Genomic DNA, 25,997 nt, shown 5'->3' with positions numbered 1-25,997 from the left:
TGGGTGTGAGCTGCAGGAGCCGCCCGCTGCCCGTCACAGCCGTTCAGCATCACTAAAGCAGGCACGGGGCGAGGCCGCTCCCTCCCCGCGGTGCCGCAGCCCCGAGCCCCGCACGGCAGCCGGGCAGGAACCCGCGCGCCAGGACCGGCTTCCGCCCGGGGCGGTCACGTGGGGCACCCGGAAGCGGAAGCGGAAGCGGCGCTGGCGGCGGGAGGTGCGTGCGGGCACCCCGGGGCACGGCTGGTACCGCGCCGGGGGTGCAGCCCCGGGGGGTTCCGTGTTGCTGCGGGCGGCCGCGGGCCGGAGGGGTTACGCGTGGCCGCTGTTGTTTGCATTGACGTTCGTTACCAAGGGTGGCTGAAAGCTGCCGCCTGTTGCCTGTTCTGAGCGTGAGACGATGCGATTTTAAGGTGCTCGTCCATTGGATAAATGGCGTTTCTTGGTCTTCAGCTCAGAGCCCGGGGTGATGCTGTTTGCTTTGCCTGATGGTTATCTGGCTTCGTAAACACGTGCGCTAACCTGGCTTTTCCTGCTCCTTTAGGCCCTGAGAAATGGGGAACACAAGCAGCGAGCGAGCCGGGCTGGAGCGCCATGGGCACAAAGCATCCCGAGGGGACGGCGCGGGAGGAGCCGCCAGCACCAAGGAGGGAGACAGGCCCAAAATCTTAATGGACAGTCCCGAAGATGCGGACTTGTTCCATTCAGAGGAGATGAAGGTATGGCTGGTGCTCGCCTGCTGGCCTGACTGGCTTGGGGATGCTGTCCAGCTGTAATGGCACAGGTCGTTAGTGGCCTTTGGTTGCTCTGTAATAGAATTTAGGCACAGTGCTGACTGTCATCCTTCCTTCTCACACTAAGGGAAGATACTGCACTGACATTCAAGCGTTCATGTCATGTTTTTCAGCAAGTAGTTGTAGAAAAAATAAAATGTGACTGCCTCAGAGCTTTTGCCCACAGTGCCCCACCATCCTTCTGATCCTTAATACTCTTGCTGTTACCCACAATGTTTTTTCTGTCCTTTATTTCCCATATTAAAAGATCTGCAAACTGCTTTTTTGCTCATTATCGGGGATTGCTGGAAACTTTTCCCTGTGCCTTGTGTTTCCTGAGAGTATCTGACAGTGCTTTACGCTGCTGTACGGAGCTGTGGCCTGTAGGCAGCTTGTAACCTTTCTGAATCTAACTACAGATTTTGTGCCTACCACAACCTCACTGCTTCTTAAGTGCATTTCCTCTTAATTAATCTTTTTCTCACTTCATATATCTGTGTATTTTGAAAACTCTCGTGAGCTCAGTTCATTTCTGCCTTACCTAAATTAGGGGGTTGCTTTACCATCCATTCTCTCTGTAAATTTGGAAGGCTTTAACATCCTTGCAGAATACTTGCAAACGAATAGCGCCTGGAAACGCCACTTTCTAATCTTAGGAAACTGTGCCTAAGCACAGAAGCAAATGTAGTGAAATGCAGGCTGTCTGAGGTTGCAAAGAAGGAACTTGTATTGATCAGGATGTTGTGCTCGTAGGCGCCACTGGAGAAAGAAGAGTTCCTGGCTTGGCAACAAGATCTGGAAATGAGCGATAAAACCCCCACTCAAGCTCGACCAACAGTCTTTCGCTGGACTGGAGGAGGGAAAGAAGTGTATTTATCTGGGTCTTTCAACAACTGGAGTAAAATTCCTTTGACGAGGAGGTAATACCCTTCTTCTGCAGTGTCAGTGGTATTCCCCGTGGATTAGGAATGCTTAGAGCAGTGAGAAAAGTGCTTAGCTGATATTTGTATCGTATCGTGCTTTAATGTACCACTTGGCAGCTGCTCTCCCTAAGCTCCCCAAGACTGAGTTTCTTTTGATTTGTTTATTTATTTATTTATTTATTTAACTTTTGGATGGCTGGGAATGAGGACTGGGTTGTGTGGCATTGCCCTGACAAAAAAAGCAGGTTCCTTTGCTGTCAGGGTAGGTAGTGTAGGGGAGGAGATGTCTGAGCTGTTTAGAGGCTGTTAGGGAATCGCATGTGCTGAAGTATCACAGTTGATTATGCCCCTTGCTCGAGAAGAAGTGAAGAGATGTGGTGGCATCCCTTGGCCTGTTTGAGTTTTTCACATAGCATCAACTGTTTCTCAGCTTCTTTGAGATGCCTGGAAAGACCCCTTGACGAACCAGGAAGTTCGCAGCACAGGAGTGTCAAAATTACCAAGCAGCAGCTATTCAGACCCCAGTACCTCCGGAGTACTGAGTTGCTGCTTTTGTCTGCCAGTCATTCATTTGTTTCATTTCTGAAATGCAATTTGTGATGGCAGATACAGAAAGATGAGGAAACATGAGTAAGCTGACCCTGTTCCCTCAACAGGAGTCTCACAGATGAAATGAGGTCTTATGTACTAACAAGTAACGTGGAGGTGTGAGGATTACTTCAGAAAAGCACAGTGCTAATAATTCCTTGATGCCAGGAGTGTGGATATTAATTTTCGATGTGTTGGGAGCTACTGTGTCACAGAACAAATTACCATTAACTCCAGTTTGAGTCCTTACCTTTAGATTTTGTCAGGGGTTTACTTAAACGTGGCGTTGCATTTTAAAGTTTTTGCATGCTAAGGAGATCTGTGCTCTGCGTTACGTTTGTCACAGCTGACAGATTGATTCACTCTTCAGAGTATTTCAGGGGTCACTGTTTGTGTTCAATTCCAGTCACAACAACTTTGTGGCAATCCTGGACCTGCCAGAAGGAGAGCACCAGTACAAGTTCTTTGTGGATGGGCAGTGGACACACGATCCTTCAGAGGTAATGTTTTCACTGACATGGTGAACTTCTCTTGTCTGGTGCCAGACTGTCTTGTGAAGCATTACAGCATTGCTGACAGCCCAAATCTCCCTGTGCTGCACTTGCTGTCTGTGCCTACCTCATGTGGACTTAGTGAGTTCAATTGACACGAGGCCCCCCTCCCCAGCCCTAAATACTGCACCAGTCCCTTAACTGAACACTACCTGTGCATTGGTCACCTCATTATTTATCTGGTACCAGCCTGCTTTAAAAGCAAAGTATCTCATTCTTGCTGATTGCATGGTTTTGAGAATCCTAATAGTCTGCAAGCGTTTTTATTTTGGCTTCTGTATCTTGTCTCTTCCCAGCCAGTTGTAACCAGCCAGCTAGGTACTGTCAACAACATCATCCAGGTGAAGAAAACTGACTTTGAAGTATTTGATGCTTTGATGGTGGACTCCCAGAAGTGCTCAGATATGTCTGGTACGAGCTTGCTGGTAATTTTGTATCACATCTTTTAGAACTGTTAAAATTTCCTTTATGTCTGGAGTTAGAGCTCTGTGTAAATTGACCTCCCTTTGTGTCAGGCTCTCTGGACGTGTGCAGGCATCACAAATGCACAAAGGAAGAAAGTGGAAGTGTCTCTTTACACCTTTTACATGTGTATACTGTGGTTTTGGCCCTTCCCTTGGAGGTAACATTGTGGCACAGTGTTTGATGTTAAGTGTTTGCTGCAGAAGTGCCAGGCCGGCGTGGCAGTGAAGGTCTGGAGTGCAGCAGGCACTCAAGCCTCCCAAACCTGCACAGCTAGTCTGAAGGCAGACAGACTTTGGGTATCTTAAATCAGTTACTGGGCAGCGACTGATCCTGTGGTATTGCATCAGCTGCTGCAGCTCATGTACTTAGAAGCCATGGATTTCTTTTGGCCACGTGTTCCTGGATATGAGAATTCACCTGGAGTACTGGTAAAAACACAGGTATAAAGAGCAGATACTCTTACAGGCTGTTTTAAGAGTAAATATTTAACATCTCTCTGGCAGAGTTGTCAAGCTCACCTCCAGGACCATACCACCAGGAGCCCTATGTCTGTAAGGCAGAGGAGCGCTTTAAATCTCCACCCATTCTTCCCCCACACCTGCTGCAGGTCATCCTGAACAAGGACACGGGCATTTCTGTGAGTACACTGGTCTGTTTGCTGAGTAAGGGCCTGGAGGATGTGAAGGGATGGGGAAGAATTGGGGTGCAGACAGGGAGCGCCCAAGGAAGAGCCTTAGAATAGTTGCCACGTTGGAAAACTCCCTACGTGAAGTCCAGATGGATCCATGTAAAACAATTTATCGTTTTTTCTACTTGACCCTTTTTCAAAATTGAAAAGAGAACTGGATTGCTGTTTGACAGGCAGAAACCCCACTCTTTGCACTGCGCCATTTAAAAGCTCAGAAGCACGTACAAGAAACTGAGATCTGTTTCACGGTGGCAGTGAGGACTCAGAGTTTCACACTGGAGGGGTCTTGATTTGTGTTGAAACTTGGTCTCCGTTTGCTGGTGGATCGCGTGTCAGAAGCAGTGTGATGTATGTGAGCATGCAGCTAGCTGCAGATGGTGTTTATCACCCATGAGCTCTGAGAAATAAACTGTGAGTTCTGTTGTTTTCACGCTGTCTCGCTTTCTCTTTTCTCTAGTGCGATCCTGCTTTGCTTCCTGAACCCAACCATGTCATGCTGAACCACCTCTATGCACTTTCTATCAAGGTGAGAGGCCGGGGCACATACTTCACGCTTGCAGCTTTCAGATAACCATGTTATATGCTCACTTGTTTTCCATCTCCTGTAGGATGGAGTGATGGTGCTTAGTGCTACACATCGCTACAAGAAGAAATACGTGACTACCTTGCTGTACAAGCCAATATGAACATCATAGTAGTTTGTCACCAAACGTTCTGGGCCGGTGCAGTCTCAGAAGAAAATACTTCTCTTAACCAAATGTATTCCTCCTCTGTTGCTGTAGCAAATGAACTCTGACTTCATATTGTCTCTGAGACTTCCAGGTTCTCCTACATTTGCCTTATTTTCCTGGTCCCACCTCGGAAGTTCTTGGAAATGGCAGCTTCATGTCAACTAGACCGATGGCAAATGTGTCAGTGCCCACTGTCAGCTCAGTTTTAAAAAAAAAAAAGCCAAACACCCAATTCAGTAAGGCTGAAAAATGTGAGGGCAGCAAAACAGATTAAGGACCTTCAGTGAGACCAACTATAGGAAATAAGGAAGCCAGCCCACAGTCTAGAAAGTTCAGGATTCTTGTAGAATCTTATCTGAGATCAACGTTCAGCAAAAGCAACGTCCGTTACTGCTTCGTACCTTACGCACATCAAAGCCACAGTTATTTCAGGAGCAAGTCCCAAACTTGCATGGCCGAAATAAGTGTGAATAGTGATGATTATTTTGTAGCAGCCTTTCTAGGCTGAACCATTGGCACAATCACCTACAGGCTCATTTTTATTTTACAGTAGATGGGGGTGCTCTGTTTCTACTGTGAATAGCTCTGTAGTTTTTCTCTTCGTGAGAACTGAAATAATACAACTTTTCCCCTGTGGAATTTCAGTTGTTTTTAAAGGCTGGGTTTTTCTGTAAATCTTAGACGTGGCCTGCAGTAATCTGCTTTTTGCAACCAAAGTCCCTTGCTGTCACTGTTAACTTCCTCACGCTGGGTGAGCTAGCTGGAAGGAAAGCAGGAGATTCAGTTGAGAATCTAGTTCTTCAGGAACAGGCTCTGTCAGCAGACTCCAAGGGAGCTGTAAGTTATCAGTGTCCCAGCAGCCAAACTTGACTCCTGGTGTGAGCGGGTGCATCGTGCTGGATACAGCAGGATTGCATTCTGTGCCCAGGGCTAGGGCTGGGCTCCTGCACCGGGTTGCAGCATTGACTGCAGGTAGAAAATCCCTGCTGCTTCCAAAGCCAGGCCTGTGGCCAGCTGCACATTTTAATCTGTTTATATTTTCTAAGTAAGCGATGGTATTAATGCCAGGTTGCCTGTATGTACTTAAAGGTACTTGCAGCCTGTTTTATCCCTAAATAAATGCAACGTACAGGTAGAACTGCCTGCCAGCATGCCTCAGGCCTGTCCTGGGGGAAGCGGCTCGGGAGGTGACCTGCTAGGTCTGTTCCTGTTGGTGTTTGGTGCCTGAGAGCACCAGTGCCTGTGCCAATGACAACCAGCCCCTCTCCTGGGGGCGGGGGAGGAGCACACTGAACAAATCAGTATGGAGTTGAAGTGGGGACAAAGCTGCAGCAGCCAGCATTCAGTGGAACCAGCCACAGCAGAGGGTGGCTTGCCATCCTCCGCTCTGTTCACTAGCATCGTTGCAATATTCCGAGTAGCTCAGTGGATGTGGGGATAGTGCAATGGTTTTCTTTGAAAACTCTCTTCATTCTGTGCTACGGATATTATTTGGTATTCTGAAATATGGAATTGCTTTCGGTTTTTTTTCAGCCTCGTTAGAAACAAATAAACCATTTTCAAGGAACTGGTTGACTTGCTTTGTTACTGTCCTGCCCCGTTTCTCGGTGGCCTGAGCTTCCTTGAGTCGTCGTTTGTTTGAAGCAGATTGCAGTTATGCCTTGGTGGACTGGGTAAGCTTTTCATCCATAGCTGCACCTTGGCCACTCGCAGTCACTAAGTTGAAGGGGATGCTAGTGTGACTTTCTGATGCAAAGTTGACAGGAGGAAGAGTCCAACTATTTTTTACAAGCCCCAATGATCAGAAGAACTTTGTACTGACCTTCAGCCTGCCAGGGATGTTTTTGTTACAGCCACTCCTTGTGCACAAACCTTTGTGTGTGTTGGTTGTTTTGGGTTGTTTTTTCTCTTCTGAGCATTTCTCCTTGACAGCGTGTGACTGCAGGCTGGACAGGGTTTGTTTCTATTTGTCTTTTGTTGAAATGCTGTCGAATTTAAATGTGGGAGCATACTTTGGTAGATAACCGTGGGCCCACAGCCGTTCTTTGTTTTTCTGCCATAGGGAACTTCCAGGCTTTCATGAAGCAAGCAATGACTTCTTCCATAGCAGCCTCCACAGTGGTGCAGCCATAGTGCAGAGGAGCTATCATGCAGCAGCAATGGGATTGGGGTTCTCACGCCATGCTCCCCTGTCAGCATACTAAGTGTGGACGTGGTGTGCTAGCAGAAATGCTTATTGAACTGAAAGAATAGAGGAGCAGCTTAGAGGTAACGTTTTTCTCTTGCAAAACTAAGTTTTGTGCGTGTCAAAGACTGAAGGAGCAAGAGACGTGGAGAATAGAAAAGAAAGGTGGAAGTACACAAGACTTCAGGGTATTTATGGATGTGGCCTTATGGATTTATTTTCCCCCAGTTACATACAGGCGTGACTCACTGCGGGCTTTTCATCAGCAGTGAGATGATGGAGCCACAGGCCGGAGGCAAACGTTTTATAGAAAGCTGCTTTTGTTTTTTTAGATTTGCAGACTTCAGCCATCTCTCAGAAGGTCAGGAGCGTTTGGTGCATGCATGCACCTGGCAGTGCACCACTAACTTCTGCAGCTGCCCACAGAACGCTTTGCTTGTGCCCTTCAGAAACCAGGGGAGGGGCTGGATGAGAAAGCCTGGCACACCACACCAAGGGCTCAACACGGTGCTTCTGTGATCACCTCCACCTTTCTTTGCTTGTTCTGGGTGAGGGAGCACAGCTGCCCAAAGGCCCAGGGGGTCTCTCCCAAACACAGGGGACTTGTGGTCTCTGGCACCTATGGCTTCACCAACCACCGCCCAGGAGCCACAACCTTCCTCCAGCTGAGCCAGGTACCCCTCAGCACCCACATCACTCTCACTTCAGCAACTGTGGGCTCAGGCCCTGGCCGGCCAGAGGGCTGATAAAAGAGGTAAGTGGGTTTGGTTTGGTTTCAGAGGGGAGAAGTCATTGCTCTTATTAAGTTGCCTTCTGCTTGACAGCTGAATGAATTAGATTGATCACGCTGCAGTCCCTTCTCGTAATGGGATGAATCAAATCCCTCCAAAAGCAAAAGCTAGAGCGGGAGCTGGATTTATTAGCTCACTTACATCCCCCACCCACCTCTCCCAGTCTGTGCTGTTATATTTATTCTTGGCTGTTGCTAAGAGAGCTGTTTATTTTTAAGGTAGATGCAGAGCCTTTTGTTACTCTGGAGTAAGCCTTACGTTCTGTAAATAAGGAGAGCTCCTGTCCCCCACCCCCCACCCCTAAGTCTGAGCACTCACATGGTGGTCAAGCTGAAGTGTTTTGTGCAGGGTTCTTGATAATCAAAAGGCTTGATAAGTAATTTCTTTTACTCCACCAGTTTCTGGATTATTTTAGTTTTGTTACAATTCTGATCATGCATCATAGGACTGCAACAATGAGCTTTAAATAAGTATTCTTTGTGCACAGTAAAATAGAAATGAACATTTAACAAGTTAGCATTTCATCATATACATCAGATAGTAGGCACAATAGATAAATCAAGCAGCTTGGTTTTTATGTAGAGCATTTTCATGAAGAATGCCATGTAGACCAAAATGTAATCGGAGCTATTAGTAACCCTCCCACACACCCTCCAACAAGCCCTTTATTGGGGGTAAGGGGGCGGCCATGTGCACAAAACCAAAAACACTGAACAGTAGGAGGACAAATTAAGTTACTGTAGGCAGCAGTGTGAATATTAAAAACCTCTTCCTGTGAAAGAATACTTCAGACCCTGTAAAAACTGGTTCAGTTAAAAATAGATGTATTTACATTTAAGTCTGATCTAGCAAGTTTTCCCAGCAGGTGTAAGTTAAGATGTACAGCAACTCTGCAGGTTGTACTCAATCTGAATTAGATTTGTGAATGTTTCTTTTTTTTTTAAAAAGTTGCAGCTATTAGGCCTTAAAGCACCAGCATATTGCAGCGGTGGGATGAGTAGCTATCTGTCCCCTTTGCTACCAGTCCACTGCTGGGATAAATCCCAAACCTGTCGTTAGATCACACTACTGTTCATTAGATGATGTTGGTGTTTTGTTGTTTTTTTTCCAGCTCAAAACGTATGGGTCACTTAGCAGGGCCACATTCTTCTCCCTTATACTCACACGTGTCTTAGCTCTACCCACATCAGCAGTTAAGTATGTGAGGGCAGAATTTAGCTGTAGGTGTTCGCAGCTCACTGCTGCTATAGTAAAATAGTTGGACAAATCCATCTGGTGTCGTTCACATGAACATGCTTTGCTTTTGTGAAGCCACTTATGCTACTTGTTCAGGGAATAACAACTATTAAAATGCTAAATAGTCAAGGTCAGCTCTTTGGTAAGCATCGATGCCTATAGATTACACAGCCTCTAATGCTGGGTGCAATTGTAGGATGGCCTTGGGATACTCCGTGTAGAAGGAAGCGTTCATTTCACCATGCCAGTCAAGATAGTTATTTGTTTTATTTGGTTATTGTTCAACAACAAAGTTCAATACTTTCCAGGTGGAGCTTTGAACTGTCCCTCTAGTTCCCTCCCTTATCAATAATAAAAAGGTAATGAAGAAAATTCCTGTACTTTTAGATACCTAAAATCTCATTTATGCTAACAAGCTTCAGTTGCAATTTAATGTTACAATTATTTCTTCATGGGAGCTAGGAGGATTAAGCTGAGGCCCCTCCAGTGTCTGAAGATGGCTGTCCACAACCAAGATTAAAACAATAAAGCTAGTGTTGAAAAACACAGTTTACAATAAAAAAGTAGAAACCAATTCAATTCCCTTTTTGTTACGAATATAAAGTTTCTTGTAAATATGTACAGTCCTTTGAGCTATTTCTATAGCAGGAAGCATTTCACAAACAAGACACAAGAGATACGCTTTCAGGACTCAACAGGCCCATTTCTGAGGTCTTGAAGATCTTCCATGAGATGCAAGGATTTAAAGACTGATCTCAGTGACCTTTCAAAGTATTCAGACCAGGAGACAAAACTTTCAGCAAGTTTCCTGCCATATAATCTGATCTAAAATAACCCAACAGACAAGAGAACAGAATACAATACTCATGAAACTTGCCAAAGGACACTGACAAAGGACATCTGACTTCTTATGGGTCTTTAGAACAGGTTAGCACGGGCTTGCAAGGGACTAGCAAAAGTTTAAGAGTGTGGCCAAGGGAAGATTGGATGCAGTTTTGCTCTTTCCAGTTGTAAAGAACATGGTTGTTCACTTAGGATGTCGCTATCGCAGACTGAATGGTCAAAACCTGCTTTGAAAATCATTTGCTCTCTGCTTCATGGTCACGGCAAAAGAGAATAGAAAGCAATAAATGGCTCAAGGTTAAATAATGCAGAAGCAAAGGCAAAGGTGTTCAGTAACCGCTAAAGCTGTTCATTGTGAGTATCCTCTTGTGCGGTGACATTTGGTTCTTATTGTATGACAAGCTACAGGTCACAGGGAGGGGCCAGCTCTGTGCTGCTTTTCTCTCTGGGGAAAGTCCTCTTGGGATCTGAGCTGAGGTCTGTGGTGTAATTTCTGTACGGACCGTGTTTAATGCTGAGAGGAGAACGCGAGTGTGACTGTAATTCTTGTCATAGAATAAGGCTCGTTAACTCTTCATTGCCAAATTTCCAGAGTAATTAACAGTTATTTTGCAGCGTAATCTAGAGGTTTCAGTTAATTTACAAGTGAGGTACAATACACTACTCAGCAAAGCAACCTAAAAGGAGAGAGCAGCCAGTGATGGTGCAGCAGCATGCAGTGAACTGTCATGCAGAAGACCTGGATAAAGTCTTAACACCCCAGTAGCTTATAGGTAATGCACTTTGTCTTGGAGTAGGGCACATGGGCTCATTTAAAGCAGGGTTCTTCCCTCCCCATCAGAGCTGCTCTAGAGCAATTTTAGTGAGAACAAAATAACTCTCAGAAGTGGCAGGTGAACAGATTTATCAAAAGTAATTTTTTTTTTTTTTTTTTTGGTGTGTGTGTTCTGTAGAGAATATCCAATCACACCTTCTATTGAAAGACTCGGTCACCTTGGCCCTTCTGGTTCCAGGCCATTAGGAATTCCCAGCACATCTCAGAACTATGATCAATTATCTGGTAAGGGGTGCTAACCACATTGAAGATCTGGGGTGGGACTCCAGTCCCATTTAATTTCCTTGATGAAGTACTAGGGACTATAGTGAATACAAAAAGTTCATGAACTGCTTGAAAGAGTAACAGTAGTACAAAGTGCAAAAACAGGAGTGCAGGAAAGTGCAGAGAAATTAACTGAGATGCGAACAATCTTCAAAAGCATCACATCTCCTGATATGAAGCTAGCTTTGACCCAGAAATGCTGTTTTGGTAACTGGGCAGCAGACATATGGAGTGCATATAACTCAGTATATTTCCTTTTTTTTTTTTCCTGCAGGTCAAGATGAGTAACTTTGTCTAGCTGAGACTTACACTGAAGACTGGTCCCAGACCTGGCAGGGAAATAAAACGACAGTTACACGTTGCATGTATTGTTCCTACAGAAGCACAGGTGCCAGAAGCAGTACATCACCTAACTGCTGCTGCTACAGCTGAGTGAGTGCTGTATGTCTGCTTGCTTCTAGGTGGCGTAACGCTTAAACCCCTGACAAAGGTAAGCATCAGCATCACTTTCATCATAGCAGGCTCCCACATTCATTTCTCGAGACACCACCTCCCTCTCAAGCCCTCAGTGACTTGATTTCTGTTAGTAAACGCACCTTCACTTTCACATCTGAAGAACTTTAGCCCATTCTCAAGTCAAGCTGCTTTTGCAGTTACAGAGCTAGCACAAGGGAAGGGTGTTCACAGGGTCATGTGTGCTGTGCTTAGACAGAAGTGGTCTGAGATCTGATCTGCTCTTACACTTTACAGTACCACTAAGCCCTTCTGAAGTCCACACCTTTTCAGGAGATTAGAGAAGATCCCCAAGCTCCCCACTTACCTTGTTGACTTGAGCAAGAGGAGTTCTGGCACCACTCACAGGCATTCGTCCTCGGCTGCTTTCGTCAAACAGTCTTCCAGGGGACCTTTCTCTGCGGGTGCTCAGAAGCCGGCCTGGAGATTTCTCCCTCTCCAGTGGTCGCCCAGGTGACTTGTCCCTCCGCAGCTCCGTCCTGCCCTCGCGGTACCGATGGGGTGTGCTTGGTTCTCGAGGGTGGCTGGGACCTTCCGGTGGTCCTGGGCTCGACGCTACCCGCTTGGTTATGTGCTCGTTGTATGTGGGCGGACCTCTCTTGTTAGGGCTGCTGTCATTCAAAAATAATGGACGCGAACAGCTGAGCGACAAAAACCTCAGGTTACATTTTCTTTCAGCAAAAATGTAACTTTCCTGAAATACCTAGTAGTGCTCACGTGAAAAAATCAGACCTCCTTAAGCCATGCTGAAAAGTGTGAAGACGGATCCACGAGGCCTAGGGCAGGTTAAGATGAGCAACTCATCTCAGTTTTTCAGTTTCCAGTGCACAGCAGCACTAGCCACAGTATTTATGCACCTGTCTGAAGAACCACTGCCCTGCTGAAGCCTGTCTCCCTACACGCTCCTTTAAGAGAAAGTGACTCTTGATTCAGACGTTCTTACAGTCGATGTTTAGTGTCACACCATCCTGATCTAAGCTCACCATGTTTTGAAGTCACAGTGTTATCAACATAAAACAGCCAAAGAGCACAAAACATCTTTTACTTGTGTTTGTGGAAGAGATTCCCCACGTATTCCTACAGAGTTAATGTTTCTCAGCGCTCTGGATTTTAAAACATGAGGGACTCTTCTTGTTCCATTCCAGCATTACAATAGCTGACTAACACTAGCCTCTAGCTCCAAGAATGGAATGAGGGCAATGAACAACCCTTAAGGGGGAAAAGACAGCTGGAGTGAATTTGCTTACACTAGGACTGTAACACACCATCTTAACCATACCTGCGTGTAGCAGAAGATCCTCTGTGGTGCTCATTGTTGGTCTCCTTCACCAGATTGCCCTTACAGCAAATCACCCTTAATTTATCTTGGTAGGAGGAGGCCAAGTAGATAGCTCCAGATGAAATTGCAGGCCCTAGATAGCGTGGATTTGGTATCTCCAAGTGGGCTCGTGCAGGAGTTCTGGGTAAAATTGCAGGAAAAAGTCTTTACAATGACAACACTGCACCTTTTCCCAGCATACGCTGTTCAAAAGAATGAAGAGAGAACAACTTACCCTAGAGAAGCTCGTGCCTGAATCTCTATCACTTCAAGGGAATTGAAGTGGGTCACAAACAGATAAGGCTCCCTGTAGGCTGAAGGAACATCGCAGAGGCAGGAGAAATACAATACAAAGTTCTCTGTTAGAAACTTATTAAAAGCATCAGTGAACACAACAGAACGCTGCAGCCCATTGGGAAAAGCCAGGAAGAGTACATTTTCTGTAATGTCATTACAAACAAAATTATTGAGTAGAGAGACAGGAGCTTTGAGAATCACTGCTATGGAACTCTCTGCATCCCAAGAATTTTACTAACTGAAGTAATATGAATAAGGCATAAAAATGGGCTAGTAACTGAACAAAATCCAGTGGGTAGTGCAAAAGGCCTGAAGGATCCACGCTGAAATGATATATTCTTGACTATTTCAGATATTTCCAAGCATCATCAAAAATTCCACTAGCCAGTTTAGTCACTGTCAAACTAAGAGCAGTAAGGGAATACATCACTTTGGTTTAGTTTTTCTCAACTGTTTACACCTCGGAAGGTCTGCCATTTGGATTTATAATGATCTTAAATCACTTGAAAATTTCCATAGCTTCTGGGAGAACTGGGAGAGGGAAGAGGAAATGGAACTGCTGAGTGCAAAGAATACCTTTCCCACAAGTATGTTTCCTCATTGTCCACAACCCCAGTGAACGTCCCCCTACACCTACCAAAAGCTAAGGGTAAGCGATTCCATTTCAGGTCATCGGTCCTACTGCGTCTTCCATAGGAATCCACGAAGACACCAAACTCTGCCAAGAAAAGTAGTGTCAAGTCCTGAGCAGTTTTGAAGACACAAAGGATTCTGATGGGGATTTTTCACAGTGAGAAGATGTTCATGATCTTGCAAGTCCCGCAGGTTGCCTTGACATTGCACTGTCTAGACGTAGGAGTACCCACATACCAAAAGGGACTTAAATTCTAGGTCTCTTTGTAGCAATTAAAGCAAGCTTATTATTCCATCTGTTTCTACAGCTGGGAACACTGTGCTACTCCTACTGTAAGACACTCAGAACTACTGCTAGCAGGCTTTTGAAGGCTTCCTGTGCATTTCCGTGACACCATCCTAAAGGGCCAATCAAAGCAGCTATATGAAAAAATAACACAAGAAATTTAAAAAGTTTCTTCTATCTGTGTGGAAACCAGACAAGAATTCCAAAGTTTGAAAACCCCTTAATGTTTTATCAGGATAATCAAACACCTGTTTGTACTTAACATTCACTACAATCCCTTCTGTCCGGGCACAGAAGACTACCTGTGATACTGAGCCACAGGTACAGAGAACTTTTAAGCCAGAAGCAAGGTGATCAGAAGCACTGCAGAAAACTGGATCAGGAACAGATATTTTAGCACCAATTTTCTGTGCATCTTCACTGTCTAAACCACCAGCCACAAGTCTTGCAGGGCTTTTAGATTCACTATTTCCAAAAAATCTTTTTGGTTACCAGGCCCTAGGAAGTCAACTCTGTCCAGCTTTCTCTCTCAGCAGCACCTTTTACCAGTGCCCATACCAAGAACAGATGTAGTGCAGCAACTGTACAGCCATACAACACACTTACCGTGGAAACACAGCAGATACTCCTCCCTTTGCCCTGTTGGGTTCACTTGGATGATGCTGACTGGGAAACTGTTGGTGGATGCAGCAAACACAGCAGAGGCCAAAGTGTGGTCATTTTTATCCAGGAACTCTGGAAAGAGAATGGAGAAAAACAGCTTGATCAGAACACCTACTTTTTTTCCCCTAAAGCAGTACTCCACGGGATCTGCGGAGCCATTTGGTGCCTTCCTTAGAAAATGCCTCCTACCCTCCAGCGTGTACTGCTTCATCTCAATTTCATAGAACTTGTTGGTTCCAATAATGATGCTGTAAGTGGTCAAATGGATACAGCTGCAAGGCTCTGAGGTTTCAATCTCCTGGAAAAGAGGAGGAATGTATAGACCAGTATTAGTTCCCTGTAACTGTATACAGATATTGCTTATTATGGTAGATTTTGAGAGGGCTGCTATGAAAATAAGGCCTCCTATTTTATTAAGTTGCCCCATAACGTCAGAGGTGGATACTGGTGGTTTAGCAGTAGAGGTAGAACCTTCCCACCAATACTGTCATTTTTTGTTGCTTTGTGATAGATGGCAGCAGAGGGGCAGCCTGACAAAACAGCACCTGAAGCAAAGGTGTAGAACAGAACTCCTCCATGTGGACAAAATGGCATCCACTGACATTCATCAATGGTTGCTGAATGTCTGTGGAGACCAAACAGTGGATGTGAGCACACTGAGGTGCTGGGTGGTGTACTTCAGCAGTGGCAACAGCGGGTCACATACACTGGTGCAGATTTTTAAAAGCATGTAAAAATAAATTGTAAATAAATAGGAGGCTTTACCTTTGGAGCAACCTGTGAATATTGCCACATTTATAGAGGAGAGTAACCTCTCAACACCATGGAAAAATACTCCTGTTTGAAGGAAAAGTTTTATTTGGTTGGAAGTGACGCTTCCTTGAACAGAGACTTGCAAGTCAACTCATCTCCAGGTGCTAACCTTATTGAGAACCTCTTCCTTTCAGAAGGATACGTTATTCTGAAACATATTCTGCCCTGTAACTCAGATTACTGAAATAGCAGGGAGTGGCTCCCTGCTTATTTGTAACAGATCACAGCCACACCAATGACTGCACTGAACAGCTGCCTGGAGATGATATAACAAACCATTTGGTTTCTCTCTATCCTCAATTGGAGCGATCACTTCAGATGTTTGTCTCCAGAATCATGGATTTAATCTAGCCTTCTTTAATCTCTGCTGTCTATTGTTTATCCTAGTTTATCTGGAAATGTAGTTGACAGAACAGAAGAGCATATTCTGGGCTTGCTGCCATCTTGTTAAGATCTAAATTGAGTTGTCTGGATCAGCAAAGATGTTCAAGTTGAATGGCAGCACTTGCAGAGAGCAGCAGCTGTACATCTTCAGAGTTTTCTGTCAAGTGGTACTCTGCCATGAGCAGGAGTTGGTATCAGCTACAATGCTTGTACACATTCCAGGTTTGCTGCCATCCACATTGTGTGTGCCAAGATTTGTCCATCACACGTATCTCAACTCCCCAGGAGGCCAGCATCTGAATTACTGCATGCCTGCCTGCAAGTGGCTGGCTGAAGAAGAGTTGCAGTGGTTCTGCTTTTCACAACCACACATGGCAGAGCGAAGCAATGCATGCTCCAGTACCATGCAGTGCTAGCGGTGCAGGTAGAGACGGTCACATACACAGGAAGAATATGCACAGCCATGTGAGATCTGTATCATACTGCCTTGTTTGCTGTACTTATCAGCTGCTTATCCTGTGATGGGATAGTACTAAATAAACCTTGATCTTCATTGGAACAGTAAGCAAGTTATTTAACTGGAAAGAAGAGAGAAGCCATTTGTTGAGGATTTTTCCAAAGACAATCAAGGTGAGGGAACACTGATGGACAACTAAGAAAAAAGCCTTTCTTGGGTAAATAAGCAAGGGTATGAGTACAGCTGGGTCTAGTATCTCAAAAATCCCAGTTTTGTTCTGTCTCTCAAAATATGCCAGCCCTCATTACCAAAAACTGCCCTGTGCTCTCACTTTACTCTGCACACATAGCAATTTTCTATCACTTTTGCAGGCAAACAAATGTTCTTATGTATGCAAAAAAAAAAAGTTTAAGATGTTTGCTCCAGAGCAACACAAAGCCTTAGTGGAGTGTAGGAATTACTTTAGCTACTGAAGGGAATTAAGCAGCTTACCTTTCTGATACAGAACTTGCTCAAGCTCTCATTGTATCGCAGAACAACCACTTTATTGGGCATGGCTGCACAGATGCAAAGACCATTCTCAACCTGTAAGGAGGATTGCAGCCATAGGTTAGGGTGATAATGAAGTAAATTCTAATGCTGAACGTGTTTAAAAGCTCCAAATACCTTTTAACACAAAAGGAAATTTGCAGAGATAAGCAAGTCCATTTTTAGTAGGGTAGTTATAGAGCAAAGCAGTGAAATGATGACAAGCCTCTTCACGTTCTCAAAAGAATATAAATTTGAACTGCTTCTATGACTTCTTTTATACTTAGAACAAACCAGAAGCTTTTCATTAAAATCAGTAAGAAACAAACATGAGTTAGGTTTAATTTTAACCCTTCAATCCGTCACCTTAAAAACCACTTTGAACTGAATGATGTTCAGTTTGTTATCGAAGTACTGCACAAAATTAATTGTTAATGAGAATTTTTACTGTGGCTAAACGTTCCATACTGACATTGGGAATTAGCATAAATATCAAGTGTTATCAGATGACACAAGTAAGTAAATTTGCTAGCCTGGAAACTGTTACATGACATTCAAGAGCAGACAGTGGATGGAATTCACTAACTATAAATCTTAAAACTGAAGCAAACTCTTGAGGAGACAGTTATGCTGTGCTTTGATGAATTTCTTATTATACAGCAGTTTAGGTTTTACCGTCATGTCATCCTGACTCCATTTATTCATATTTGTAATAGATTCTCCATACTGTCTCTAGATCAGTCTCTCTTTTCCACCTATACTGCTCTTATTTGAAGAAAAAAAGACTTTAAACAAGAATACAGACCTTGGATTTGTTGCCAGCGAAATAAAGATGCTGATATGATTAATATTAAACTCAGTAGAGGCTAAAGGGTGCTCTGGGAGCAGGAGGGAGCTGTATCCTACCTTGCCAGCAGCAAAAAGATGACATCCTTTGACAGCCTCAAAAACGTTTGGTGAGATATCAGGCTGGGCCGGAAGGTGAGACTGGGCTAGAGATTGCTTGACTTTTTTTACATCAACAAGACACAGAGCCCTTTCTTCTCCTGCAGACAAAAATGGTTACATTTTGTCAAGGGAAAACTCCTTGTTCCCTGCAAGTCCTTTCTGTTACCTAAGCAGCAGCTTCTCATTACAGGCTGTTACTGTGGAAACAGTCACAATGTACCACGTAGAATTCATTTCATATTATTCCTATTAAAAGTGAAATAGAAAACTTATCTAAAAAAAAAAAAAAAAACACATGACAGGCAATAAATCCACTGGGAAAACAACACTTCTCTCTGTGGATTAATAGTGTTGCTAAGGTCTAGTAGGTCATCATTAAAAGTAGCCTCATTAGTACACTCTCCAGAATTAACCAGGAAGTTTTCTTTTACAAGAAACTCTTCTGTGCCATCATAACTGGCAATGAGTTTCCAAGTGCTCCAATAAATGGTATTAGGGACTGTGCCTCATTCCTGTCACATGAACGTTTAACTAAAGCCTCCCATCAGATATTCATTTACAAGAAAACATCAGACAATACGGTGTTAGCCACCGTTCCTGGTGATACACCAATTTTAAATAAATAAACATAATCCTGTAATTCATCTAAAAGAAAGCCTGGGCCTTTGGTACCTGCATGGCAGCAAGTTTCCAAAGCAATTAGCACAAGGTTATGGCAGCACAAATGATAGCATACAGCCCCCTACCTGCTATCATGAGTAGCTTCTCCAGATCCTTGATGAGGTGAATTTGGAATACAGCACCCACTCCTGGGATGTGCGTTAAGGAATTCTTTAATACATTCAGGGCATAGAGACCTTCCTCTGCACCCACCAGTACAACCTACGGTGACAGCAGAAAGAAAACTGCACTGCATGAGGAGAACAAGGAATGCCCCAAAGGCAAGTTCGGATGAGCGTTTACCAGAAGAGGTAGAAAAAAGGACAAAATAAACCAACCAATACCCAAGTATATAATTACACATAGTGCTGTTAAGGCACAGTTTTCATGAGTGAACTATCCAGTATTCAGTAAGGTTCAACTGACCATTGTCATTACCTGGTCACTGAAGGGCATTGTACAATTTATATCCAAACGGTCCTCACCCTCTAGCTTCAGCAGGGAGTTTCCAAGCAATTTCTGTTAATGACAGCAAGAATTCTTTTGTTATTGTTGAGTTAAACTTCCTCTCCTCCTCCGACTGTATTTTAGTAATGCAAAATCATGATGTTAGATGGGATAAAAGTTTAGCATAGATTTTCTTTTCTGATAAAGCTAAAAGTTGCAGGGATCCCTCCTACAAAAGAATTAGTAAAACTTTCATCTGCCTGAAATGCAATCAGACAAACTGATCAGAATTAACCTAAACTCAGATACAACTTATCATTATCCCTATAATTTCCAGTTCCCTCAATCTCCTGCAGTGGATTTTTTTTTTTCCAGAAGGATAAAGAAGTTCAAATGCCAGTGAGAGCACATATTTTCTCAGAGACGAAAGAAATGTTAGCATGAGAGATGATTTCCTCCTAATCCAATATTCATTACTTCCAGAGCTAACATTTTAATACGAAATGCCATAGAATCAAGTCTCCCTTCATCAGAAAATAGATTTATCAGCACAGCAATGATAAAAGGCTATCCAAAGTCACAGTAACTCAATTTAACCTTTTATTCTGATCGGGAATAAAGCTAAAAAGTAAAAAAAAACAAGCACATTCCTCTCCACAACAAAACAAAAAGAAACCTCAGCTTTTTAGGAAAGAGCTCTTTGTTTTTTCCTTCTTTCTGTCAAGGCTTTATCATTCCATGCGGTACATTATAAGATTAGATTTAAACCATTAAACTGCTCTTTATTCCTTTGCTGTTTGCTGGAATTGCAGAGATACAATTTTTGAGTCCTCTTACTATACTCCCAAGTCTAAAGAAGGGTATTGTGATATAAAGTACCAGTCTCACAATGAACTAGTTCCTGGTACTCATATTGCATGTCTTAAGGCAGAAATGAGAACTTACCTTCAGTTAAACCTCAGTATGTCAAACACCAAAAAATCATTTTTCAAAACTCTGCTCCCTCCCAGAATATTTATTATTAAATGAAACTTTTATACTCACAGCATCAGCCTCAGCTTTTTCTCTGGAAACTCTCCCACCTGCCACTATTGATTCCAGTGCTGTGACCCAGCGCTGTTTGTCAGGGAAGCTGGGTGCTAACAGGTAGAGTGTTCTACCAGGCCAGCAAGTGGTGTGTGGATGAGACTCCAATTTTAGGATATATGGCACATCTGAGATGTTGTATAGATAGAATAAGATTTAGATTAGATTTTGGCATATCGTCAGTGGACTTAAATCAACACCTTTCAGAGTCATTGGAGAGAAGTTGTATTTAGCAGGATGCATTACCACAGCAATTTATACACAGGTTTCTCCTTTTACAGGTCCTGCACAGGCTAGCCTCCTAAAGCTAAATATTAGCTAGACATATACAATCCATACATACGATGCTGTCTCTAATAAGTAAGAATCATTTCTTGTCTTTTATTCAAAAGAAATAACATTATGGGAAAAAAAAGTACAAGAACAGCCACTCTTCTAGTTTTTTCCTGTACTGTATCTGTAAAAACTGTTTGTGGAAACCTTTGTTTTTAACAATCTGTAGCCTTTAATGTTGAAATCAAGACATACATAATCTTTTCATCAGTTCTATTCAATACACAGAAAATAAAACATTAACATTTTTTAATAAGAGACTGTATACACCCACAGTGTTTCTAAGTTAATGATTTTCTGGTTAGAGCACAACGGTGACATATATTACACAACTTCACACTTCATCACGAGTATTGATCAAAGAAATTTAAAGTAAACCAGGTTTGCTTTTAAGTGTGCTACAAAATGCTAATATTTACTTCCATTTGGCTTGATGATTATCTTATTCACAGTTCAAATACTATGACATAAGCAACCCCCTATGTGTAACCAAATCTAATCAAACCTATTCACTTAATTCAGAGAAGTAACCTCAGAATTGCACAGTTACAGAATGAAAGTTGAAGGGAGAAAAATCTGTTTAGCCAAACAGAATACCAACTGATGTCAAATCAGATGAAATCCATTTGACCTCATTGATTCTCACCTGTCTTTGCTGTATTGGTAAGTTCAGTAGCTCCTACAGCTCCATGAACAGTTACATCCCCATCAGGAAGGCAGAGCTCAAATTCTTCCAGAGGCCTCTGTCCAGCTGAAGAGAGAATGGGGAGATAAATTAAGAACAAACAAACAGTGAGAAAGTAATTGATAGCAAAATGAAGTGAATACACGCTGGATATTTCACAGCTGGATTGTGATAACATAACCAGCAAGTAAAACCACTAAAGATCTTAAAAAAAAAATGCCTTATTACAGAACATTTAGCTAAATTAGGTAATGCTACAGCAAACAACCTTTAGGCCTTGTTCTTCCTAGAAATGCTAAGTTACCTTCTCTTGCTTCTGCATCATAAATGAGCACTTTGGTTCCTTCCAGGACAATATACTTCCTGTCCCAGCCCTGCTGCCCACGTTTATTATTCCTGAAGAAAACAAGCACAAACCCACGTTGGATTTTCCGCTTGGATTATGAACAAAACAAACATGCAAATTGTCAATGAGATTTCATTGGTAGCAAGAAGTTGTAATGAACATATCCAATTATCACATTGTAAGAGCCAGGATAACATACGGAACTGTTCCAAATGTTTCAGCACCTGACATGGCATCAAGCATCACGTTTATACCTTGGCACTTTCATCCACCCTTCGAGACGTAGACTGCTGCTTGGCTCCTTCAGCTGCAGACCAGGAGAATTCATTTTATCCCGGCAGAATGCTTCAGAGAAATGTGTGGCATATTCTGCTGGCAGTCCACAAGTAGCTGGCAAGCAAGTCGAGCATTTTGGGTGACACATCACTTGGCATTCTGACAAAAAGGCAGAGAAAAACTTATGTAAAATGATGAAAAAAGCATTACAGTTGCCTTAACTCCTAATGCCCAAAACCCAGTTTTTATAAGAATCTCCTTCTATCCTACATCAGATGTTTTCTAAAGTAGAATGTTTGCCCAAGAAATTTCCATCATCATGCTTGGTCATTCATTCAACTTTCACTGAAAAGCTATTCTAGACAGCTGATGCTTCTTCATTCTCTCATCACGTTGCACTATAGGCACACACTCTGCTCTTACCAAGACATTTAGATGCCTGCCGTCCAAAGTGCACAGTATCCAGACACACTGCACATTTTGTTGCTCTCATATTTAGCCCCACATTAAAACGATGGGGGATATTATGATGCATCCGCTCTTTCAGGCGCCGACTGTACTCTGGAAGGGACAAAAATCTATTCTTAGAATGTATATTGTGACAGGGATGAAAATTATAGTAGGTTTTGTCATTTTAGAGCCAAGGTGACTGCGTATTTCTGTCCCTGATGAACAAGGACACTGCCTATTTTCCTTTGCAACCTGCAAATCTTAAGCTACCTCAGTAATTACTGTTTATAGATGCACAGAATGTGCCACCTGAAAACAGACTGTACAGCTAGCATTGCTACTGTGGTGTAGCAAGATTATTCCGATCAACCCAACCAAATTTCAAGTCTGAACTTACCTTCAATTCTTAACAAGGTGCTGGACTAATCACAATTTTACTTATAGGTAAAAAACCCTCCAGTACCAACACTGTTGTAATCAATACACCACAGATCTTTTTCCTTTTTACAGCCTTCATGCTAACCACCAGTGGCTGCATATCTTAAAGCATATCTAAAACAGAACCTGTTAGAGGTTCTATTCTGTATTTTTGGTCGATAATGAACAAAGTTAATCCTTCAAGGCACACTGTTTCACTGATAAACATGATTCTTTTCCTTGACCATTATCTGCCACTGAGGATATCTTCCTATGCCAATGCTACCCATCCTTAAAACACCCTGTGCTTCCCCAGCTACCTATGATGGCAAGACCAATGCGTGATTTTGGCTTGTCCCATCTTTTCCCATTTTTGACTGAAGACTGGGAGGTTTTAGTTTAGAGTCTTCCCTGTTTGACGTTCATTCTTGAATACTAGTTAGCTATGAATAAAAGAGCAGAACCCTTAACCCGTTTGCTTTTCCTGATGACTCTGTCCCCTCCATTCTCAAAGCTATGGAAGGACATCACAGCTACTACACATGATCTTAGCCAGAAGGCTAAGAAGCGATATCCCCTTTTCTAAATAAGTGGATATCTACACCTCTGAACTGGTAACTGCCTTTTATGCCTAACCAAATCTTCTCCTACTACCAAAAATCTTGAGAGAGATAGGGAGATCACACAGAAATAGTAGAAAACATGCAACAGAGACGTTCACCAAGAACCTACCCTCTGGCGTGGAAGATTCCTTCCTGCGACTGGAGGGTGGAGCTAGCAGACTGATCGGGGTAGGCTGATGCTCTGGTGAGCGGACTATGGCAGACATGATGATCTGCTGCCTGGCTGTGGCTGGAGTGGATGGATGAGGGTGGTCTGATATTTTCCGATGAGCAGCTACAGATGAGATAAATACCACTCATTAACACAACCAACATGAAGCACCAGTTCATAGCAGTGGTTCTGTGTAACCAGTCAATGGTTACAACCAGCACAAAAACGTGTAGCCTTACTGCATCTTCTCTGCAGTAGGTTAGAATTAAACAACATGTTACTGCTACAGTGACATACAATTAGAGGCGTGTATTCAGACCAAAAAATGTGCGCCGCCTCCAGATTCACCTTTTCTGTTAACTCCTACCTTCCTCACGAGCAGATCTGAGCTCAATGCGTGTTTTCTGTAGAGCCTCCTCCAGCTCAGCAGAACGAGCTTTCTCCTTCTCCAGTGCCACTTTCAGCTCATTGTATTGCAGGGGAACCTGTGTGGGTAAAGAAGGGTCCTCTTTCCGCCGACTAAACAGGCCCTAGCAACAGAAACACACAGACAACTCCTAACTCCTAGTAAGAGATGGCTTAAACTAGGCAAAGTGAAACTAGCTAGTGGCAGTCCGGCCAGAGGGCCTAATGGTAATTCTGATATAAGTAAGGATGGATTTTTAGTTCATATTGGCACTGGAGAGAAAATGTTGAGAAATGGATTAATTTAAAGGGGGACATACATTACCTGTTAGTACTCACATGCTGAGTTTCCGAAAGCATCTAAACAGAGGATCTCAAAATATGTGGTTAAAATTAATTTAAATTACTTAATTCAGAATGACAGAACTGCTTATGACAAAGATGTGACACAAGTCACGTCACCTGACTAATCAATCCTATGCTAAAAGACAGCCACTCCAGATACACAATATGTTCATACACACATACATACTTACTGTTCAAAGGAAAAAAAAAGGCATGGTTAAAGCTCTGTATTCCTAGAACAGCCTCACTGAGGTTGTCACTATTGGGTTGGGAATAATAAAGTACTGGAAAGGCCACATGAAAGACTTTCTGCCTAGCAAAGCTTGTGCTCAGTGATTTGGAATGCTTAGATGACATCTATGCTACACATAAAGAAGATAAAACAGAATATTTTGAAAACATAGCACATAGCTATATAGAAAGCCATCATTTAGTTCTATGACTCAAACCTTTTTCACCCACCTTTTTCTTTTTCGCTGGTTGGTCCATCTTTGCTTGCAGGAAATCAATGAGTTTGGTTTGCTGAGAAATAGTGCCCTCCATTTTCACTTTTTCATGGGAATAGAGAACCTGTGAACCACACAAGTATGTAAGAAATTTCATCGTGACAGCAGAAACAAACAACTCAATAGCAGAACAGAGCTAAAAATACTGTATCGTATCATATGACTCTCTGAAAAATACTGTATTAGGAAAGGGTCATATCCCAAAACTCCACCCTAAATGGGGAGCAGAGAGTCCTGCCCCTCTGTTTCCTCACCCTCACCTGAATGTTTTCCAGCTGATATTCCAGATCACTTCTTTCAGTCTTCAAAAGATCTGCTCGATCTAGAGCCTCCTGCAGACCTTGAGTTAGGCGGAAGATGTGGTTCTTTTGCAGATCCATTTGTTGCTGTAGCTTTGCCTGCTGTTAATAGCAAAAAAGAGTGGTGTGTTTTTTTGTTTGCTTTTGTTGTTTTGTTTTTGTTGTTTTTTTTTTATAAAGAGCTATTATATGTTATTCTTTTTTGTAAAAAAAAAAAAAAAAAAGGATCAATGCACAACTTAAACCGTCTTTAAAAGCTCAAAATCTTCAGTATTCCAGAAGTTTAGTTTCCCCTCCCATCAGAATGCATGATGACTAAATATTTTTACGTAGCGCATTGACATTAACTCATAGCAACACCAACAGCTCTAATGACCTCGAACAACTTGTAACCACTCTTCCCCTGAAATCCTCCTCTACAAACTCTTCCCCTACCAGCCAGGTTTTGGCCTGCATTTAAAGTCTCACTGATATGGTACAGGAGTGTAACCTTGGATCAGCCATCTGTAAACCCAGCTAAATTATGGAGAGCTGTGAGAAGCCTCATCTGTGGTCTCCACCTACGCACCCTCTGCATATTGGGTCCAGAGTTGTTCATAAGCTAAGGTCCTCACCCTTGGCCTGGTGTAGGAATGCTGTGTCTGGGCACAGACATTGCCTTGCAGACGTAACCTAGGATGTGCCTTGTCATTACAAGCTTCTCTAGTAATCACTGGGACACTGGTTGAACCCAATTCCTATTGCCGGACCTGCTCTGCTCTTCTTGTTCAGGTACTGTGGGACTGTGCTCACTGGCTAAAGAGTCCTCATTGTCAACTCTTGGCTCCCAGCTCACCTTTCCCTGCACAGCAGTTCACTTTTATAACTCCCTGATGTGGCCACACATTTTGCAAAATGTTAAGTAAAAACAGAATTTCCGTCTTCATTAATTCTTCAGTTACATATGAGAAGGATGGACGTGCACTACTGCTATTGAAACAACTTCATCCAGTCCTCCCCACAGTGTGGAACCTTCTTCTGAAGTTATAACTTAAATTTACAAGGTTACCTCCTCCAGAAGCCTCTGCTTGAGCTCCCTTTCTGTCTCAAGCTTCTGTTGTAAACTGCGTGCATTCATCTCCAGCATAGCATGCTTCTTCTCCAGGTCATTGAGCTAAGCAGGTGGGACAGAAGATCAGGACAACATTACACAATGACAAATACAGCGTTTCTCAATCTTAAAATTCAAACTCACCAAGCACACGCACAAAAGAGAAAT

General features: G+C 43.1%; 2 protein-coding genes across 13 annotated transcripts in view; one reads left to right on the top strand and one right to left on the bottom strand.

The window, feature by feature from the left end:
* PRKAB1 (protein kinase AMP-activated non-catalytic subunit beta 1) lies at positions 123 to 6,283 on the top strand. Of its 2 annotated transcripts, none has more exons than XM_021412827.1 (8): positions 123 to 214; positions 542 to 716; positions 1,524 to 1,690; positions 2,688 to 2,781; positions 3,129 to 3,243; positions 3,801 to 3,934; positions 4,443 to 4,511; positions 4,594 to 6,283. In XM_021412827.1, exons 2-8 carry the CDS (start codon positions 552 to 554, stop codon positions 4,669 to 4,671), a joined length of 822 nt encoding a protein of 273 aa, XP_021268502.1. In that variant the 5' UTR covers positions 123 to 214; positions 542 to 551; the 3' UTR covers positions 4,672 to 6,283. The 2 variants fall into 2 exon arrangements, with proteins under 2 accessions (XP_021268502.1, XP_021268501.1); XM_021412826.1 differs by lacking the exon at positions 123 to 214 and adding an exon at positions 221 to 410.
* The window catches only part of CIT (citron rho-interacting serine/threonine kinase), a 70,773-nt gene continuing 53,952 nt past the window's right edge, over positions 9,177 to 25,997 (bottom strand). For 5 of the 11 annotated variants that reach the window (XM_021412815.1, XM_021412814.1, XM_021412824.1 and 2 more), the window contains 21 exons: positions 25,788 to 25,892; positions 24,701 to 24,841; positions 24,397 to 24,504; positions 23,552 to 23,714; positions 23,143 to 23,307; positions 21,967 to 22,104; positions 21,522 to 21,702; positions 21,226 to 21,317; positions 20,883 to 20,987; positions 19,862 to 20,031; positions 18,809 to 18,889; positions 18,457 to 18,592; positions 17,669 to 17,808; positions 16,727 to 16,819; positions 14,770 to 14,878; positions 14,524 to 14,652; positions 13,636 to 13,716; positions 12,937 to 13,015; positions 12,663 to 12,842; positions 11,691 to 12,024; positions 9,177 to 11,199 (listed from right to left, as the gene is read on the bottom strand). In XM_021412815.1, the coding sequence (XP_021268490.1) occupies positions 11,176 to 11,199; positions 11,691 to 12,024; positions 12,663 to 12,842; positions 12,937 to 13,015; positions 13,636 to 13,716; positions 14,524 to 14,652; positions 14,770 to 14,878; positions 16,727 to 16,819; positions 17,669 to 17,808; positions 18,457 to 18,592; positions 18,809 to 18,889; positions 19,862 to 20,031; positions 20,883 to 20,987; positions 21,226 to 21,317; positions 21,522 to 21,702; positions 21,967 to 22,104; positions 23,143 to 23,307; positions 23,552 to 23,714; positions 24,397 to 24,504; positions 24,701 to 24,841; positions 25,788 to 25,892 (2,754 nt within the window). In that variant the 3' untranslated portion in view covers positions 9,177 to 11,175. The remainder of the gene's footprint in view (positions 11,200 to 11,690; positions 12,025 to 12,662; positions 12,843 to 12,936; positions 13,016 to 13,635; positions 13,717 to 14,523; positions 14,653 to 14,769; positions 14,879 to 16,726; positions 16,820 to 17,668; positions 17,809 to 18,456; positions 18,593 to 18,808; positions 18,890 to 19,861; positions 20,032 to 20,882; positions 20,988 to 21,225; positions 21,318 to 21,521; positions 21,703 to 21,966; positions 22,105 to 23,142; positions 23,308 to 23,551; positions 23,715 to 24,396; positions 24,505 to 24,700; positions 24,842 to 25,787; positions 25,893 to 25,997) is intronic. The other 6 variants (XM_021412818.1, XM_021412820.1, XM_021412819.1 and 3 more) reach the window with 4 other exon arrangements.

The sequence above is a fragment of the Numida meleagris genome, chromosome 14, assembly GCF_002078875.1.
Source record: "Numida meleagris isolate 19003 breed g44 Domestic line chromosome 14, NumMel1.0, whole genome shotgun sequence".
In the NCBI taxonomy this organism is placed as follows: Eukaryota; Metazoa; Chordata; class Aves; order Galliformes; family Numididae; genus Numida; species Numida meleagris.
The sequence above is the reverse complement of the archived record's forward strand: the minus strand, read 5'-3'. Positions and strand labels throughout refer to the sequence as shown.

Coding starts and splice junctions, on each gene's coding strand:
- PRKAB1 (XM_021412827.1), top strand. CDS start 552: ATGGGGAACACAAGCAGCGAGCGAGCCGGGCTGGAGCGCCATGGGCAC. Junction 717..1,523: donor TCCATTCAGAGGAGATGAAG/GTATGGCTGGTG, acceptor TTGTGCTCGTAG/GCGCCACTGGAGAAAGAAGA. Junction 1,691..2,687: donor AAAATTCCTTTGACGAGGAG/GTAATACCCTTC, acceptor GTTCAATTCCAG/TCACAACAACTTTGTGGCAA.